General features: G+C 34.4%; 1 protein-coding gene across 2 annotated transcripts; it reads left to right on the top strand.

Moving 5' to 3' along the window:
* Positions 1–13,393: 13,393 nt before the first annotated feature.
* Positions 13,394–17,155, top strand: LOC149575453 (pentatricopeptide repeat-containing protein At2g13600-like). 2 transcript variants are annotated; one of them, XM_089815203.1, is made up of 2 exons: positions 13,394–15,696; positions 15,785–15,972. In XM_089815203.1, the coding sequence occupies exons 1-2, from the start codon at positions 13,717–13,719 to the stop codon at positions 15,824–15,826; spliced, it is 2,022 nt and encodes a 673-aa protein (XP_089671329.1). In that variant the 5' UTR covers positions 13,394–13,716; the 3' UTR covers positions 15,827–15,972. The 2 variants fall into 2 exon arrangements, with proteins under 2 accessions (XP_089671329.1, XP_089671328.1); XM_089815202.1 differs by having other exon boundaries at positions 13,394–17,155.
* Positions 17,156–20,600: the final 3,445 nt, after the last annotated feature.

Here is a 20,600-nt window from a genome sequence, read left to right on the forward strand (position 1 = left end):
ATATATCTAGACTTTCTATTATAAAATAATTAATTAGTATGCCAATCAATTTGATTTGAAGTTAACTTTATTTTCTATATTGTATCATATCATATTGAAATCAATAATTTATTTGTTTATACTAACTTTAATTTTCCAAATATAATTTTTTCTTGTAATTAAAAATTTCAATCAATATATATTTTATATTAAATTTATACTCCATTATTTTATATAATTCATAGTTATTTTCTACATATGAGTTCAAACTTTATTATTATTCATTGCAACACTTTCATCAAAAATTAATTCAATGTTATGGTGTACCTAATTATTATTACAGACACATTAATATAATAGATGGCAAATGTACTGGGGATTATCGTTGAAATTAGAAAAGAAAAAGCAATTTTGAATGGATTAGATAAATTATTTTGTACTTAGCATTTAAGATCTGTTCATTTTTTTTATGTGGTCTCATAGTTTGTTTAAGAGCTGAAAGGCAGGATATCTATACATCAATTAAACATTTTCAAAGGAATCACAAATTGTGGACCAAAAAATGGTGCAACAATTTTCCATGTGCTCATTGGACCACTATATAGCCTGTCATGGAGAACAATGCATTATAATATAGGTGTAAAATATAGATGAGTAAGTGAATTTGTCATAAAATATTTATACGACAAGGGAGATGATTTGCAAGACTGGATTAATTTATGAGTTCTATGAAAATATGTTCTACCACTCTACAACTGGCCCATCTTAAATCCCCTTTGCAATCTATTTAGAAATCTTCATATAGTTGTAGTGACTAGGTTTTGTAAATTTTGTGGCTACCAAGTTTAAATATTTTTTAAATTCATGTTCGCTTATGATCCGTGGCTATAGAGGCTTTGAACCTTCTATCAAGTTGAGCGTCATCTTTTCAAAGAGAAGGGCATTCAAGGGGGAGAACCTTGCAAATATTTTGATTAACGGATGTGGAGGATGAGGCTAAATATTTGACTAGTCAAGAAGCAAGGTCATTGGAGACTCCTATAGTTATAGTGATGAAATTAGAGACATGGTGCTTCAGTGGTGGCCACAATTCGTTTGGGTGCCATTGAGATACAAGTTTAGAAAACACTCAAACTATTGGAGGAAGCTTCTAGAATGAAGCTAGAAGTAATTGGAACTTTCTAAAGGTTTAATTCTATAATTTTTGACATCAAGAAATTATTTTTACCTCTAGCAAAATTGCTCATAGCCAATCATAAAATAGGATTGAGTGCTTGAAAATTAATTTAATAATACAATGATTTTTTAACCTTAGAAATGTACTTAGTTTAATTAGAGAAAATAATTGACACTCAATAGGAAGAGTCCCCTACCTATAGAGTAGGCAGGGACTAATAATAATTTAAATGAGAAATAGATTAAGTTCTAATATGTTGTAAAGTTAAGTTAGGAGATAGAATTAATTCTATATTATAAGCTTGACCTTCCTAATACTATTATTAAAAATCATTATTTACTTTCATTATTTCTAATATTATTCTTATTTATTAATTTATATATGCATAATATGATTATAAAATATATTTGATCATTATGTGTGTGTGTGTGTGTGTGTGTGTGTGTGTGTGTGTGTGTTTGTACATAAATATGTATATATATACATATATATTACACACACACACACACACACACACACACACACACACATAATATTTAAGAATGACTAATATTTGAAAGATATAAGAGTCATATTTAAATTATCATTCAAAAGTAGAATCACTCTTTATTATTATAGAAATATATTTCTATTATCATCATAAGAAAATATCATTATCATTTGATTTGTGATTAGAAGTATACAATGCTACTAAGGAGGGGCTTGTCTAAATCCAAGCAATTGGTAGGGGTCAATGATTCATAATCTTTTTTGATGTGGACTTGGACCTATAAAATTTGAGGGAACCCATTTGCACATTTGGCATGTAGGCAACTTGGATAATAACTATATCTTTTGGTTCTAAAATCAATTAATATTATCATTTGATAACTAAAATGACTATTATTAACATTGGACCAAATTGAACCTATTGGAAATAACAATGGCAAAGTAAACTCTAAGGGGTGGGGGGGTGAATCAGCACTTCAAAACTTTAACCATAAAACATTCACCACACATCCATCTCACAATTTAGCATGTAAATCAAAAATAGCTTACTACACATGTTCATCCATATCATGAAACAAGTAACACATAACACAATCATTTTTTTACCCAGAAACCCTCCAATGAGAAGGTAAAACTAGGGTGGGGATGACACCCACAAATCTTCACTACTACAGATGTAAATTGTAGCTAATTATGGTTACAATAAGTTTGACCATAAACTATGATCTACCTTATGAGGGGTCTGCCCTGTTAAAGGCTTACAAAGATTGTTGGGTCTCACCCTATTAAAGAATTTCAACACCCTACTAAAGTGTGCCTTGTTAGAGGAATTAAACTTACAATAAAGAAAACAATCAGTTAAGAGAACTACTCTGTTAGGAGATTTACTCTGAATCACCTATTAAAATGATTAAGCATCATGATTCTTCGGTTAGCACTCTATTGGTAGATGTTAGATCTTCTCTTTCCTGATGAATCCTTGATCCTTTTGATAAGATATGTCTCATCTATCCTCTTTTTTATTAGGGTAAGTGCAAGAAGTTGGGTCTCACTTTTGGGCAAAAAGTGGAAGTGTTTTTTCGATTTTTGAAATTTTTTGTCAATTGATGTCAAAATTTGAGGCATTTAGAGATTGAATATAAAAAGCCTTCAGAAATAAAAAATTTAGTGTTCAGAATTTAGTTTTTGAATATGTAATTTATTTGTGTACACATATGATAGATTTTGTTTTTGGTATAGATCTTTAAAAACTACTTTTTCAAAATGCCCGTTTTAGGACCATACCACACTTGTGTATGGACACCATAATTTGACACAAATAAATGAATTTTCGTAAATCCTTTTAAAGGGAGTTACCTAGTACACCCAATATTGATGACAATATTTTTTCTTAATTTTTTATTATTAATTATTAATTGGCTATAAAGGTAAATTTTAAATCTCTCGTGTACGAACTCCATAATTTGATCAAAATTTCACTTTTTTCAAAAATTATTTTTTTAACCTCAAAAGAATTGTATGTAGATTGATGACATATAAATCAATTTAAGAAAATTTATAAAATAGAAAAGGTATTAAAGTTTTAGTGAACTTCACTATTTTACATTTAGGTACCACCTTTCATTAAAAAATAATGCAAAAATAGTAAATAAAATCATAGCACTATAAAATTTACATTTCTAAAATCAGGACAGTGAGAGCTCTAATGGGTTTTTATTTCATAAAAAAATTTGATTGGGAACACCCTCTAAAAATTATGGCAAGGCATGAATTTATCAGTTCAATTCCTTAGTCAAATCTTGGGAGGTCAAGGCATAGGCTTGGTCTCACCAAGCCTATCCCAATCCAAAATCTGCCCAATGTTGTAAGAAACAGGTACCCATTATTGGAAATTCAAAAAATGTGTACTCATTTTGAAAGTGTCACACCGGCATACAAAATCCCCCCAAAAAACAAAATTTTAAATTTTTATAAATGGGTACCTATTTCTAAAAAATAGAAATTTTTTATATTTTCAAAAATGGGTACTCATTTTTTGAAAATAAAAAATGGTTACCCAATTTTTTTAAAAATAGTTGCTTGTTTTTTAAATCTAGGATCGAGTGCTTGAGCCTAAAACGGGTACCCTTTTTTTAAAAATGGGTACCCATTTCTAAAGGAATACAATCTCAATCTGTTGACTTCCACAGAATTGAGACCCAACTCCTTGCTTCTACCTATTTCCTCTATTCTCTCTAACTAATTCTACAATTCATAACATTATCACAATCTCCATAGTCACCATGAATGCTCTCTTTGCACTTAGCATTTGTCTCATTCCATGCATTCAATCATTCATCTTAGGGTTTTCCTCCTTAAGTAAACATAGGTAGGCTAGGGTTAGGTAAGAATCAACAACTATGGTTGATTGATATTGCTGCTTAGAGCATCCCTAAATTTGATTGGTTGCATGTACTACATAGGGATTCTTAATATACCTTCATACATATCTTCTAGAATCATAAAACAATCATTAAGTTGGCCCAAAAATGGTTTACACAGAAGTTTGTGCCATTACAAACAACTATGTCCAAAACTATTCACTCGGCATTTGAAGACTTTGATGCTTAGCCATCACTATATTCACAATGTTGTAACTCAGTTCTTGAATGACATGGCATGCTCTATTTACTCAGCTCTTGAATCACTCAACACGTATAGTCTTCTTGGCTCATGATTGATTCGACACATATTGGATATATTACTCAACATGTATTGTCTGGAAATTGATGCTCGGCATGCTTTAATCATTCAGCTCACACTGATTGCTTGGCTTGCTCTGATCACTCGGCTTGCATTGTAATACAGATAGACAATGAATAAGTGTTTTGTCACTGCCTTGTCAAAATCAATCTAAGATTAACAATCTCCCCCTTTGACATGAGTGGCAAAAACATGTTGTCATGCATATATAATCCTTATTATGAGCATAAATTAGACAATATGTATCTATGGCTTGTCTCTCATACAAAATTTCAAAAACTTCAAAATTTTGCAAAATGGATGAATAACTGTCATACCTTATTTCTCCATGTATCCATTACTCCCCCTGAGTAAATATTTCCTTTCTGTATCTAAATCTGATACTCTTGCTGAGTAGATTTTTTGTACCATGTTTCTGCATGATTAACCCCATTACTCAAAACTCTATTTCCTTTATCAACAAAAACTTCATAATCCCCCTTTTTTGACACTTATGTCTGGGTGGTACACTGATAGTGTGTTTATCCAAAAATGATTTATGGATTTCCATTATGATCCTCAGAGCTGCATCCCAAATTTTGCATGCTACCTCTAGAGATTGATAATGAATGTCTAGCTGGGTAGCAAGGTCAACTAAGCCATCATGAATAGAAAGTTGGTTATCTTTCTTCATCAATGTCTCAACAAAGGCTAGTTCCTTGTTAAACACTTCCATGTGTGGGGTCAACATAGATTGAATACCAATCAAGGTAGATCTAAGAGTAGCATCCTATGCTTGAAGCTCAACAAGCCTACCTTGTGTGGATAACAGTCATTGAAAGTGAGCTTGGCTTTGACCTAGAGATAACTTAAGAGTAGTACCTATAGTTTGTAAATCTCCTTGTAGTTGGTCAACATGCCTCATAACTTCCTATGTGAATAGATTTACATCACATAGCTTGGTGTAGAGAGAGAAAATACTCTCTAACACCTTCCTCACACTCTTCATTTTTGGTTGCTAGACCGACTTGTCATAGTGTAATATCACTAGATATTTTTTCAAGTACTTTTGAATGAAATTTCCTTTCAGACCATTCTAAAAGTTTAACATTGGTGTCCAGGTCTTCATCCTTTATTTTGTCAACAATGGTGACAAGTTGCTCAATGATGGGCTTATCTTTATTCATTTCCAGGAGACTAAAAGCATCATAAAATATGTTATTTATCTCATGCAAAACTTGTTTTTGCTTATACTCCCTCCTCATCATCTCTTGCATTTTATTCCTTTGCAGTGCCTCTTATAGAATGTTTATCTTCTCAATAGTAGTTGTTGCCAGATCAAACTTGGGCAACTCAATTACCTCATCCAAACTGACATCCCCAAAAGATGTGCAATCTGGGCTTCTAGATGTACTAGCACTTGGCCTTGATATTTACAATGGTGTCACATGTGTGCTCGACCATTGAAGAGCCTAATTATTGGGAGGAGTGAAAAAAGCTAGTAGGGTCACTAGGGTCTATATAGTAATTTGTTCCTTTGATGCAGTAGTCACTTTCAATGCTTCAATCATTACACCTGTAGTTGCTTCCTATGGTGCTTGAGTATAAGGCATGTGACTTGCTTCCTGCCTTGTATGAACTTATGTTCCATCTGCTGCTATTGTCAATATTGTTGGCATACTTGAACTATGTAGACTAGGCATAGATGAATCTATCTGTTGTGCCTCAGCCTCTTTAATCTAAAATGTAATGGTGGGCATTACAGATTGTGACTCTATTGTAATTGTTATTTGTTTAGGGTGTGCACTTTGATCTACTTGGAGATCTTGTTTTGGTTTCTTATTTTCTTATGTGGATTGAGGTGGGACATTTGATTTTTCTTTTGGTTTGTTCCCCTAAAGATGAAAATTCTACCTTCTCAATCTCATTTGTTCTCGCCAATACAGGATGCTACACAATTGCGTTGCCATGGTGGAATCCTTCAATATCTTCTTCAAATATGCCTCAGTCAAGGGATTGATGTTATGAGCTAAATTATTAGGATCATCCTTGATTTGTATTGAATCTTGGTGACTCACTTGGTATGTGTCTGGAGGGTTGACACTTGGTACTTGTACATCTAATACATCTTGTTGCTCATCCTCAGCTATGGCCTCTTCTGCTATTATCTTTGCAATCTCATCCACACTACCATCCTTGATTGGAACTTTAGTATCTTGATCATCTTTATTTACATCACCTTCCTCGGGTTCCTTTGTTCCTTCATCTGCCTTCTTTGCAACTAAGGTATTAGGTATCCCATAGATAGTCTTCCAAAGAAATGTTCTTTGTGTTACCACTTCTTCTACATTATTTCTTAAAATCTTGAAAGCTCTATATTTAGGCACAAATCTTGCCTTATACTTATTCATGGATTTAACCATCATTTTCTTGTCCAAAGCAGGCATAACTCAGGCTAGTTGTGCCTCTCTTATTTTTCTTTTTGTGGTCAAAATAAATTGCCACTTTTGTTCAATTCAGTCATATAGACTCTCAAGAAATGAGTTGGAAAACTCTAGTGGAATGGATTTGAAAGTTTCTATCATGTCATAAATGGCCTCTTCAGCCTTATTCTTATCCTCACTCCCTGGCTTATCAAAATTTACATGTGTGAACCTAGAAAAATTTGCATTTGTAACAATATTTTCACACAAATTATCCAAAACAAAGGAGGGATTGTGGTTTATCATGTTAAATTATCTCAAGTCATCTGACTTTGTCCTCTCCTCATCTGAATTTGGTTCAAGATCTAACTTATTCTTCAATCTCTTGTATGTTTTCTTAATAGGCTCACTCGACTTTTCTATGTTAGACGTCCTCTTGGCTTTAGGATTTTAAACTTCTTTTTCTTGAATAATGGTTGTCATTGTGCTAGACCTAGTAGTAGGTACTGTATACTTCTATTGTGGCTTCTTTGTAGGCTTCTTTGGTTTATCCATTATTTGTTCCTTGGCTTTCCTCTTCTTGGCCTTAGTGTCTTTTGGTGCTTCCTTGACTTCTTCAGCCTCAGCACCTATGACATCTTCTTCTAGATCCTCTCCTTGACCTTTTGTTAATGCTAGTGGGGCTTGGCCTTGTTCTTCCTCTTCTTCATCATCACCTTCTTCTTCTTCTTCTTCCCCTTCACCAAATCTCTTCTTCATCTTTTTGACAAGTTTTCTCTTCTTCCTAAGAACTGTAATTATTTTCAAGTCAATAGTTATCCTTGATTTAGCTTCCTCATAGTTCCAAAATGAGGTGGCACTCTTATCAATGTCTTCTGCCAATAAGGCTATAATTGTCGCAGAAGCCTCATCTACATTTATCTCATATGGTAAGGGCTTAAGCCATCTGACCCTAGGTATAGTTGCCTGCACATATGTGTGGTTGAAATCCACTAAGAAACAAATATAATCATAGTGTTTATCCACTAAGAATACATGGATCCTTAACCTTTGTTTCATGGATTTCTTAAAATCCTCAAAATAACTTTTCATCATTGAATCAAAATTATCACCTAGTTGCTTTATGAATTTTGAAATCTACACTGCAAATAGACCTATTGGTCTTCGAAGAAACTATGCCAAATGTGGGGAATTTGTTCTACACATAGATGAATGTACAGACTAGTAAAGAGATAAATTTGCATGAGCACTCTTTGCTTTCCTTATAGCCTCCAAGTTTTTTGATAGTTGCTACAATTGTAACTCATCAAGGTCATAAGTATGGTCTCTCTTTACTATCTTATATCCCAAATCAACAGCCATGCAAGAAACATTGTTCAGTCAGCTAGATTGAAAGAACTTGTGAGATATTACTCACACTACAAAGGCAATTAGGGTATCTATAATTGTGTCAATAGACATCCCTTGTTTGTTCCACACTACACTTGTGCTCTTCTTAATCACCTCCTTTGCATCACTCTTCATGCTCTTAGGTCTATCAAGGGTAGGATACACTAATACTCAGTTAATGATCCTCTTATTGAGCTTAATTGGTCCATTCTCCAACTAGATATAATTGTCATGTATGCAGCTCAAAACAATTCTAATCCATTATGTCTTAAACACTTGAGGAAAATCTAGGGCACAATTCAACCCTTTCCATTCAATGATTTTGTATTCTTCCCTCAAGACTCTGTTGTCACAAAGTTTGTTGTAGGCATCCCTTATCTCCACATCACCTACTTCTTCTATCTTTCCCTTGTAACAACACCTGATGTCTTATATCATCAAAACTTTCGGTGGTATCATCAATAATGCACTAGACGAGTCTCCTATCTTAGATATTTTTCAGAAAGGTGGTTGTCTCACATCATTACTTATTAATTGCATATTGAAAACCTCATTTCCCTCTTTCGTAACACTTGCAAACAAGCTAGAATGAAATACCTTTCCAATCTAATGAATGAGTCAAGTTACAGGTGAATCCAGTTCACAAACGCTATAATATTTTTTTCCAATTCACCTTCATGCTCTCTTTAATCGCTAATGAATACAAATGAGTCAAAAATTGACTATACAACCCTTCATATTCAACAATAAAATGCTCAGTGCTTACCGAGTTGTAAGCTCGATTATTATAGGACTTCCCACTAACTTGACTTAACATGATTTCTAGTATGCTCAATGACATCATAAAAACTAACAAAACTATAGATTTCTTCTAGGTTCTTACCAATACATTGCATCTTAATTCATGCATATATAATATTTTCATATCTTAGATTCTTGGAATTGATGTATAATATAACATTTGAAATATCAGTCCCATACATACCTCTTGATTGCCTAATTGGGGGTGATGTGATCACCTGATCCATTGGATGAAGTGACCTCATCTGAACTTGATGTGCTGCAATCTTCCTTCTTCTTCCATATCTTTTTCATTTGCACTTTGACATTCTCAACATTGACCTATTCTTTGCCTTTATTGTTTCCATTACTCGAAGTTGGCGATCTAGTTGGATAGTTTCTGTTGATATGACCAATCTTGGGATAATTAAAGCATGTAGTCTCACTCAACCATATATTGTAGTTTCCTCTAAAATGTGTTCCAATGCAATTCTTAGGAACATGTCCATACTCCTAACAATAGTGACAACTGTACCTTGTGTTATCCCAGTTGTATGATCGTCCATTTTGTTGTACCTTTGTCTGCTTGTTTGATGTCCACTTGGCATTAGATCTGAATTCATATGCTTTATGTCCATACTTATGATAATTCTCCTTCAAATATCTGTGTGCTTAAGGTCTTAGTCTTGCATTCATGTGTCTGATGTCCTTGCTTGTTGCACTTATGACAACAACCCTTGAATTTCTACTTAGGGCTCTGGTTTGCATTGTTAATCCTAAAAACATTTGTTGTATGACCTAGCTTTCCACAATTATGGCAAGTGGGTTTCTAGTCCTTACCTTTTTTGTTTCTTTGCTCACCACTTTCAGATGATTCTCCTTTCTCAGTACTGGTGTATCCCAATCCAACAGTATCATTGTTAGATCTTGGAGATCTCATCAGTTTCTCAAAGTATTTGATGTCTTTACTAGGTTTTTTGAAACTTTCAGCAAATTCCCTTTCTGTTGTCAGTTCATTCCTTAGTTGTTCATTCTATTACTTTAGGGTTGTGATCTCAATGTCCTTTCCATTTAATTCATGGTTAGCAATCAACAATTGATTCATTGTACATATCCAGTTGCATGTTAGCAATCTTTTGCACATCTGATGTCTTTTCTTCTAGTCTATTGGTCAGTTTTCTTTTGTCATCTTCAACAATGACTTTATCTTCCTCAAATTTATTTTTCTACTCAGTCACCTCACATAGCAATATTGATTGGACTTCTTGTTCTATCTCAACATTTCTGACCTCTTCAGTTAGGGAACCATTCTTTTCCATCAGATTTGCAATTGTTGCATCAAACTCACTTGAGTTTTCATTCTCAAACAATTTAGTAGTGTTTTCTTCTTGGTAATGAGTGTCATTTTGCTAAATAGCCAATTCATTTCTTCTCTTCAATGAATGTTGCAGTTCATCTCTTGCTTCATTGAGTTGGTGTAGGGCAAGTTTTACTTCAATCTTCTAGTTCTCAATAACCTTTCCCAACTTGTAGACTTCTATCTTCAAGATCTTTCCTTAAAGCTATAAAGATTTCCTTTCTAGCATACAAGGCTTTGATACCAATTATTGGAAATAACAATGGGAAAGTAAACTCTGAGAGGGAGAAGGAGAGGGGGGCGTTAATCAACACTTTAAAACTTTAACCATAAAACATTCACCGCACATCCATCTCACAATTTAGCATGTAAACTGAAAATAGCTAACTATACATGTTCATCCATAGGATGACACAAAGAACACATAACACAATAAATTTGTTACCCGGAAACCCTCCAATGAAAAGGTAAAACTAGGGTGGGAATGACACCCACAAATCTTTACTATTGTAGCTATAAAGTGTAGCCAATTATGATTACAATAAGTTTGACCATAAACTATGATCTACCCTGTGAGGGGTATACCCTATTAAAGGCTTACAAAGACTGTTAGCCCTCACCCTATTAAAGGATTTCAAAACCCTGCTAAAAGTGTGCCTTGTTAGAAGAATTCAACTTACAATAAAACAAGCACTCGATTAAGAGATTTACACAAGTCTGTTAAGACTACTTTGTTAGGAGATTTACTCTGTATCACCTGTTAAAATGATTCAGCACCATGATCCCTCAGTTAGCACTCTATTGCTAGATGTCAGATCTTCTCTTTCTTGATGAATCCTTGATCCTTCTGATCAGATATGTCTCCTCCATCCTCTTTCTACTTTCCTCTGTTCTCTCTAACTAATTATGCAATTCATAACATTATCACAACCTCCATAGTCACCATGAATGCTCTCTCTACACTTAACATTTGTCTCCTTCTATGCATTCACTCATTCTTCTTAGGGTTTGCTTCCTTAAGTAAACATAGGTGGGCTAGGGTTAGGTAGGAATCGACAACTATGGTTGATCCATATTGCCACTTAGAACATCCCTAAATTTGATTGGTTGCATGTACGACATTGGGATTTGTAATATACCTCCATACATATCTTCTAGAATCGTAAAAAAATTGTTAAGTCAACCCAAAAATGGTTTACATAGAATTTTGTGCCATTACAAATAACTATGTCCAAAACTATTCACTCGACATCTGAAGACTCTAATGCTCAGCCATCACTATATTCATAATGTTGTAACTCAATTCTTGAATGACTCGACATACTCTATTTACTCAGCTCCTGGATCACTCAGCATGTATAATCTGCTCAACTCATGAGTGACTCGGCACATACTAGGTATATTACTCGGCATGTATTGTCTGAAAACTGATGCTCGACATGCTTTGATCACTCAGCTCACTGATTGCTCAACTTGCTCTGATCACTCGGCTTGCACTCTAATATTGATAGATAATGACTAAGTGTTTGTTACTTCCTTGTCAAAACCAATCTGAGATTAACATAACCCAATTCACTCTTATGCACAAATCCAATTACTCTTATGTAGGAAAATGAAACCTTTCTCTAGACTTAACAAAAAAGAAAACATAACACTGAACTAAACTCTATTGATACAAATCAGGCAATAAAACCAGAAAAAGTTAAATCATAACACTAAACAAAATTAAACCCTATTTATTAACCATATAAATCTGAACTCTCTAAAAAAGCAATTAGTCTTAACATTATTAGTAGACCAAGTTCAATAAGAGTCCCTAATATTAAATGAATTTGAAATCTAGCTCTAAATCCAATCACACCCTAATTCTTAACTTAATCCAATATAGTCCTACATGAAGCATACTTAAAATCATAACCGTAAATGAAAATTAATTCTAACCCTTTTCATAATTGAATATTAAGACAAATTATAACCTAAACCTAACCATCAACCCAAATATAACATTACAGAAATACCATATTGTACTCTAACCATAAATGAAGTCTATCATAACATGAATATGAATCTTACTTGATTAATATTGAGACACCGATGTTATATAATATAATAAATTATTAAATTTAAGCCTTAGGGGAGAGAGAGAGAGAGAGAGAGAGAGAGAGAGAGAGAGAGAGATTTAATTTAAACAAATGTTTCACATTAAAAAATTAAAGTCTCTCTCTAGAGCTAGTTACTGTTTGGATAGAAATTATATGATATTGTAAATTATTTTTAAAAATTATAATAATACAAAAATAAAAAATAAAAGTACCTCAAAAAATAATCCAAGTCACTCTTTAATATGACTTAATGTACACCATTAATGTTATCATTTTTGATACATTTTGAACATATTTAAGTCATATTAATGTGAAGTCGTCTACTTTCTAAATAAAAACATTTTTTACAAAGGTTTGAGATGTAAGAGATGTCATATTAATGTGAAGTCGTCTACTTTCTAAATAAAAAACATTTTTTTAAAGAGGTTTGAGACGTAAGAGTCAACCCAATGAAGGCACGAAGTGTGTAAGCTACCAACGAACTAAGACCACCACACAAAAACTTTGACAAATACAAACTTTAACCAAGAAAAACTGTTCTAACTTATTTTTAAGCCGAGAGGCTTTCTACAATGGTAGCAATCTTCAATGTAAATATTTTTCATTTTACAAAAAAATTGACATTCATTTACATGTCAAAAAAATAAAATAGAAATAAACTAAATATAATTAAAATCATGAAAATTAGAGAGAAGTAATGGAAGTAAAAATGAGGCAGATCAAGAGACTTGAATTATTTTCTCATGCCTTTTAGACTCACATAAATATGGGATTATGAGAATAGGCACTTCGAGAAAGATATCTCTTGGCTTATTTTATATATATATATATAAGCCAGTTAATTTTTTTTTAAAGGTTGAAAGAAAGAAAGAACGAACTTTGAACATTAGATTTTTGAAAAGTGCAAAATTAGAAGTAGAGATATAACTACTTCTCTCCCGTGTTCATCTCAAATATGAAACTCGTAAACTTCAAATCTTGTTAAACGAAATTGTCAATATAAAAAAAAATTAAAAATCTTGTTATACGAAATCGCACGCAGAAAGAATTGTTGAACTGGCATTAGCAATCCCTTTTCGAAATCTCAACTTGATGTAGGAATATAAATTCTGTTTGACTGTTCGACTGAGTGAGGAATTGTAGGGAAGGGATGGATGAAAGTCTCTATGGAAGGTGGAGAAGGAAATGAAACTTGTATAGCTTCCGGGCGACAGTACCATCTGGTTGGGTTGTGGGATAATGTAATTTGGGTTGCGTACTGTTTCTATACATATTTTTATATGGATTGGCCACGGAATCATGAGAAGAGTGGTTCAAAATTTCATTGGTGGAAACAGCAATACCAACGGCTTTCCAATGGATTTGGGTGCGCTATGCAAACAGGGCAGATTGATGGAGGCTCTGCAAATTTTGCATGGCACGGACAATTGCTTAAACCCCTCAACGTATGCTTCTCTGCTGCGCCTCTGCACCGAAAAGAAATTCTTAGCAGGTGGAAAATTAGTTCATAGTCATATGGATCGGATGGGATTAAAACCTAACATGTTTTTAAGAAATACCATCGTCAACATGTATACGAAGTGTGGGAGTCTGGAGGATGCTCGCCAAGTGTTCGACGAAATGCCCGAACGAGATGTTTGCTCATGGACTGTAATGGTCGCAACTTATTCCAAACACGGGTTTGCGCAGGAAACATTTGAAATGTTCCGCCAAATGCAAATAGCAGGTATCCAACCCAATGAGTTTACCTTGGCAAGCGTTTTCCCTGCCTGTGCTGTCTCAGAAGATCTGAACCAGGGTATGAAAATCCATGGACATGTAATCAGATGTGGATTTCAGGACGATGCCTTTGTCCAAAGTGGGCTTGTAGATATGTATAGTAAATGTGGGAGAATAGAGCTTGCACGCTATGTGTTTGATAAAATGCCTGAGCGAGATGTACATTCATGGACTGCCATGGTTTCTGCTTATTCCAAACATGGTCCTGCCCAGGAAGCCGTGACTCTATTTTGTGAAATGCAGCAATCGGGTTTGCAACCCAATCATTTCACGATTGCCAGCATTCTTCCAGCCTGTGCCCAGCTGGCTGCTTTGGAGCAGGGTACGGAGATTCATGAATTTATAATTAGATCTGGATTTCAATCTGATTTGTTTGTGCAAAGTGGGCTTATAGACATGTATGCAAAATGTGGGAGTTTAGCAAGAGCGCAGTATATATTTGACAAAATGCAACAACCAGGAATCGTTGCTTGGAATGCTCTGATTGCAGGGTATGCGCAGAATGGGTATGTTGAAAAAGCTCTTGACCTCTTTTTAAAAAACCCGCACAGAGATCCAATCTCATGGAATGTAATGATTTCAGGATATGTGCAGAATGGATATGTTGATGAGGCTGTTAAGCTCTTTTGGGAAATGCCTGAACGCAATGTTACAGCATGGAATGCAATAATAATAGCTTATACGCAGAATGATTCTGTTAATCAAGCCTTCAGTTTCTTTCAGATGATGCCTCACCCTGATGATATTTCTTGGAATGCTATGATCTCAGCTTATGCCAAAAACGGGCATAGTGAAGAAGCCTATAAACTTTTCCGAAAAATGCCCAACCCAAATGTTGTAACCTGGACAACTTTGATTTCAGGATATGCACAGAATGGGCAAAGTGAGAAAGCCCTGAATCTATTTGGAGAAATGCAATTGGCAGGCGTACAACCAGATTCAAAAGCCTTCGCCACTGCTTTATCTGCGTGCGCTAATTTAGCAGATATGGAGCAAGGAATGTTGTTTCATGAAGCTCTAATTAAACGTGGATTTCTGCCTTCTGTGCTTGTTGAGAATGCCCTTCTAGACATGTATGCAAAATGCGGGAACTTAGACAAAGCACGTAACTTGTTTGACAGAATGCATCAACGGAATCTAGTGTCCTGGAATGCAATGATTTCTGGATATGCCATTCATGGGCGTGGCAAGGAAGCCCTTGCAATATTTGAACTGATGCAAAAATGTGGGACGAGCCCAAGCGACGTGACTTTTGTCTCTGTTTTGTGTGCTTGCTGTCATGCAGGCCTGGTGGATGAAGGTCAGCAGTATTTTGATAGCATGAGCAAACTTTATCACATCACGCCCTCAATAGAACACTATGTTTTCATGGTTGATCTTCTAGGCCGGGCTGGTCTTCTTAGCAAGGCAGAAGACTTTATAATTAAAATGGGAATGCGTCATTCTGCAAGCCTCTGGAGATGTTTGCTTGGTGCATGTGGAAAACATAAAGATGTAGAGGTAGGAGAACGCGCAGCAGGACACCTTTTTGTTTTGGACGCAAATAATGGGGCAAATTATGTTCTAATGTCAAACATCTATTTGGCAGCTGGTAGATGGGAAGATGCTGAAAATGTCCGAAGAAGGATGAAAAGCAGGAGCATTAAAAAGATGCCGGGGTGCAGTTGGATTGAAATTGATAAACAGGTGCATGTTTTTCATGCAGGAAACAAATTCCACGCACAAACACCAGTTGAAGACAATGAAGAGACTTTCATTGCAGATGATGGTGCTGAGGAATGTGCCTAATACATCATTGTGCTGTACGAGGTGGAGAAGGAACAAAAGGATCCAATTGTTTTCAACCATAGAGAGAATTGATAATTGTACCGAGTCATGAACCGTTTACCATTGCACTTCTATGATTGACGATTGAGATTTGGCTAATTCATCTCCATGATTATTGTGTAAAAAAATTGTTTAAAGAGATGCCAAACAGTTATGGATGGAAAATGTAGTTGTAATTTTGAGGATGGAAGTGAAAGGAGTTGAGCTGGCCATTTTATAAAAGATGCATTCATTCAGGAAACTTGTATCATCGCATCTATTCAGGAAACTTGTATTATCTTAGCGAAGGATCTCACACGAGGTCTGTAGCTCATGTCACAAATTTGAAGGGGATATGGTGGACAGTTACTAACATTTTTTTTTGTAGTGTTTGTTACATTTTAGGGTTGTTGTTGTATCAAAAGATCATTCCGTTAATGTTTGATACAATCATTGTACTTATGAAACTTAGGAAGCAGTTAAGTCATGTTACGAATCCCAAAGGACAATGTTCGCTGTTAGTCTAACAATCCCCCCTCAGCATTATCCGAGGAGATTTCAACCTTTGACCAAGCTCTGATATCACTTGTTACAAGCTAGGGTTGCTGTTGCACCAAAAGATCAACCTGTCAATGCAACCACCAGACTTATAGAACATAAGAGGTGGTTAAACCATGTTATGAATCTCAAAAGAGAACGTTGACAGTTGATCAAACAGTACTATTCTACAAGATTCAAACCTATAACCCAACATTAATACCACTTAAGAGAAGTTGAGCTGGCCATTTCTCCCGAAAGATCCATCTATCCAGTAAACTGCTAGTTAAAAATCTCCGAGAAGCTATTAGACTATGTGACGAATCCGAAGAAAATTTGTTGAACGCTTACCAATAGAAAGGTATGGTGTGGTTTATGGGGATTATTGGTAGAGTAAAACAGTTTCCCAGTTAGTTTGCTCCGTTGGATGAAGCCCAACGAACAGCTCTTTGACTTCTCTAATTTTCCCTCCATTTTCTTATCCATTCGACTTATTTGAAGATTTATATATTTCTGGATAATGTAATCATTTAGTGTGTTGTATTGTGAAGATTTGCTCCTTTTTATGTAACATCAGAGCAGAGATATAATAAAAGAGATCTCTGTTTTAGGTGTATGTATCGATTTTGGTGAATCACGTAAATCTGGTATTGTGCTTTTTCTAAATTTACCGGCTTTATATTGATGCAGTTAATTTTGGTAAACCAAGTGAATTTGATGATCAATATTTTCTATATGTTTTGTTGTGCATCGTTAATTCTAGTTCCTTTTTTGCTTATCTGCATTTCAAGATTCAACATGCTTATGGTCAACATTCCTATGCTATGAAGAAAACAATTATCAGTGTGGTTGGAAATGGTTTTGTAAGACAATGGGACAATGGTGCATGTTAATTACCAAAATACCCATTGATATATTGTTAAGAGTATCAGATCTTGCTGAGAATGTCATATCCCATTTTTCCTTCTAATTATGTGTCTTTAGGTTTCATGAGACTATGTAATGTAATTGGAGCCTTTATATATGCTGCTCCTGCATCATTTGTTTATCATCATTTAATACAATATTCTGTCCAATCTAGACATAGCCATATTTGTGATGAACCAGAAAAAATGTGTGTGTTTATCGTTCAATTCTATCTTGCTGTTCTGCACTTTCAGCAGACTTCACATCTAGAGACTTTGTCATAGGTGTCTTGAAATTTTTATTGAAATGAAAGAAATTTAAATGGTCCACCATTTGCCTGTAAAAAAATGTTAAAAAAATAAAAATAGATAAGCAATCGCGAAACTGAGAGATTGTATTCTCCGTAAAAGACTACTGAACATGTAGGCATGTGTAAGGAATTGTACGGATTGACTAATTCAAAAGTTTTTCCTCTTATATCCTTCAAAATTAGTGATGCAACTATCCCATCTATTCCAAATTTAGAGGTAGCACTCCTAATTGCTATCACCGACTTATCCCATTAGTTACGAAAAGACCATAATAAAAACAGGTAATGAACCTCTTTCATCGTCACTCTAATGGACTGCAATTAGGTGTCAATCATACTAAAAAGCATTTAGGAGCTCAGTCTATCATGTAAGGCTATGTAGTGTCTTTATATAATAAATTTTGTGCACTAAAAATGGTCATGAAGATATCCATTCTATCGTAAATGGTAAACAAGAAAGTGCATTTCAAAAGCTTGACATTTTAAAAGCTTATCATATGGTTTCTTTAGCCCTTTCTTAAAATATGGTCTTGGAGAAAAGATTATCAAAATGATTTAGGATTGTGTTTACTCTTCCAAATTCTCACTGCTAATGGATTTTTGAAAGTTTATCTTTGTATTATTTTAGAACTAAGACAATGAAATCCCATTCTTCTCATACCTTTTTATTTTACTTGTGGATATTCTACATTGGAAATCATGTTGATTGAAGGCACTCTCAAACGTTTGAACCTTCTTCTTCTTCTGTTAGGATTTATCGTTCGCAATTTGTTGATGATATGGTTGTGCTAGGGGTGGCTACTTTAACTAAAGCTAAAGCTTAGAAATCCCTTCTATTGAGTTATGCTTTGGTTTTGGGATAAAAAATCAATTGTCAAAAGAGTGTTTTTCCCCCCTTTATGAAGACTTCTCCAAACCTCCAAATTTACATTACTATAAACCTTAATTGTCAAGTTGCCAACCTCCCTCCAACATATCTTGACATGCCTTTAGCCATGGGTAAAGTTGACAACTTGATTTGGATTACTCTATTGGATAGTATCCAAGTCAAATTAGCTAAGGTATTCTATTAAGTAATAATGGTCAAGTCTAGATTCTTATGGCTTCCTTACAAAATACCTCACTCTGTGTTATGTCAATCTTTCATATGCCAACAATGCGGGTTAGAAAACTTGATGTTATCAAAGGAAGGTCCATTTTGTAAGGATTGGACATTAAAAATATATTAGCCATGGGTAAAGTTGACAACTTTATATGGACTACTCTATTAGAGAGTATCCAAGTCAAATTAGCTTCTAAGGTGTTCTATTAAGTAATAATGGTCAAGTCTAGATTCTTACGGCTTCCTTCCAAAATACCTCACTTTGTGTTATGTCAAACTTTCATATGCCAACAATGTGGGTTAGAAAACTTGATGTTATCAAAAGAAGGTTCATTTTGTTAGGATTGGATGTTAAAAATAGATTATCTTAGGTGATTTGGTAGAAGATGTGTACTCCTAAAGAGTGTGGAGGTCTCAATGTCATAAATTCAAGTCTCCTAAATCTAGTCTTCTTGATTAAAGTAAGCTAGAAACTCATCAAGGTTCATGTAGATTGATTAAACATCTGCATGTCTAAATATATTCAGATCATGGAAGGATTGAGCTTCCTTGAAAATCCTTTACCCCTTAGTTCTAATATATGGATCAAACTTCATAAAAGCATTCCAACTCTTATAAAAGCCTATGTCTGCAAATTTTGAATGGAAAAAAATGTTCTTATTTTGAAAGACATGTAGATAACAAGAATGTGCTAAGGTTGTAGCTTCTGTCAAAGTGATTTTATCATGAGATACCTTCTTGATTGTAAATCATTTTAAAGATAATTTATGTCTTATATACATAATATATATTATATATGTAATAAAATATATATTAAACATTATATATTATATAATAATAATATAATAATATATTACATATATGGTTAATATATTGATATTACATATATGCTTAACTATAAGTTACACATATAGTTATTTATTAGCTGTAGAGACATATCTCTTCATTACACGTCTCCTCCTCTCATATTTAGGAGTCTTCAAATCTACATTTGAAAGACATTAATCACAATGACCATGTTAGTACATTTGCAAAAACTATCCTAAAATTAACATGGTAGTAGAGCTAACTCCAAATGTAAGAAATCCCTGCTTAATATATAGGAGTTTCTTAACTAGCGATGGGAAAATTGGACCCCACAGGAGTAGGAACACAACAAAGATAGTGAGCATGTAAACTCAGTGCATACACCACAGAAATCAAGATCAACTTTCCCTTCAACCTACGACAAATCGTGACATGTAATGCGAGTCATCAGACCAGTGGGGAAATGGAAAAGAGGACAATTGTGTCATAAGAAGGGTTACAAAGAGAAGCTAGGCTAGAATAGAGAAACAACAAATGGGTATAGCCAACATCCAAGTGGGATACAATAAGTGGAACGATACAAATTAATACTATCACGAAAACCAAACACCCGTGGCAGAAGGGGTTCAAACATCATCAGCATATCAAAGTAGTACAAGCACTAATTATTTAAGAGGGATCCACACTATTTTATAGTAAAGGAATAATAAAGGACCCCATGCATGTCAATGGATAAAAATAAATAGGAATGCAGGGCCAATCTGAGGAGTCGTCTGACTCATGCAAAAGGATAAGAATTAAATTTACTAAGATGAATATAGGTGAAGTCATCGGATCAGTGGAGGAAAACAGTCTCTACACTATTCATTTTTTCCATCAGAATCTGTGGACAAGATTTCATTTCCCGACCATGGAAGTGTGTTGTTTGCTACTAGT

The sequence above is a fragment of the Cupressus sempervirens genome, chromosome 2 (genome assembly GCF_028749045.1).
Source record: "Cupressus sempervirens isolate cs-2001-9-10 chromosome 2, ASM2874904v1, whole genome shotgun sequence".
NCBI classification, from domain to species: domain Eukaryota; kingdom Viridiplantae; phylum Streptophyta; class Pinopsida; order Cupressales; family Cupressaceae; genus Cupressus; species Cupressus sempervirens.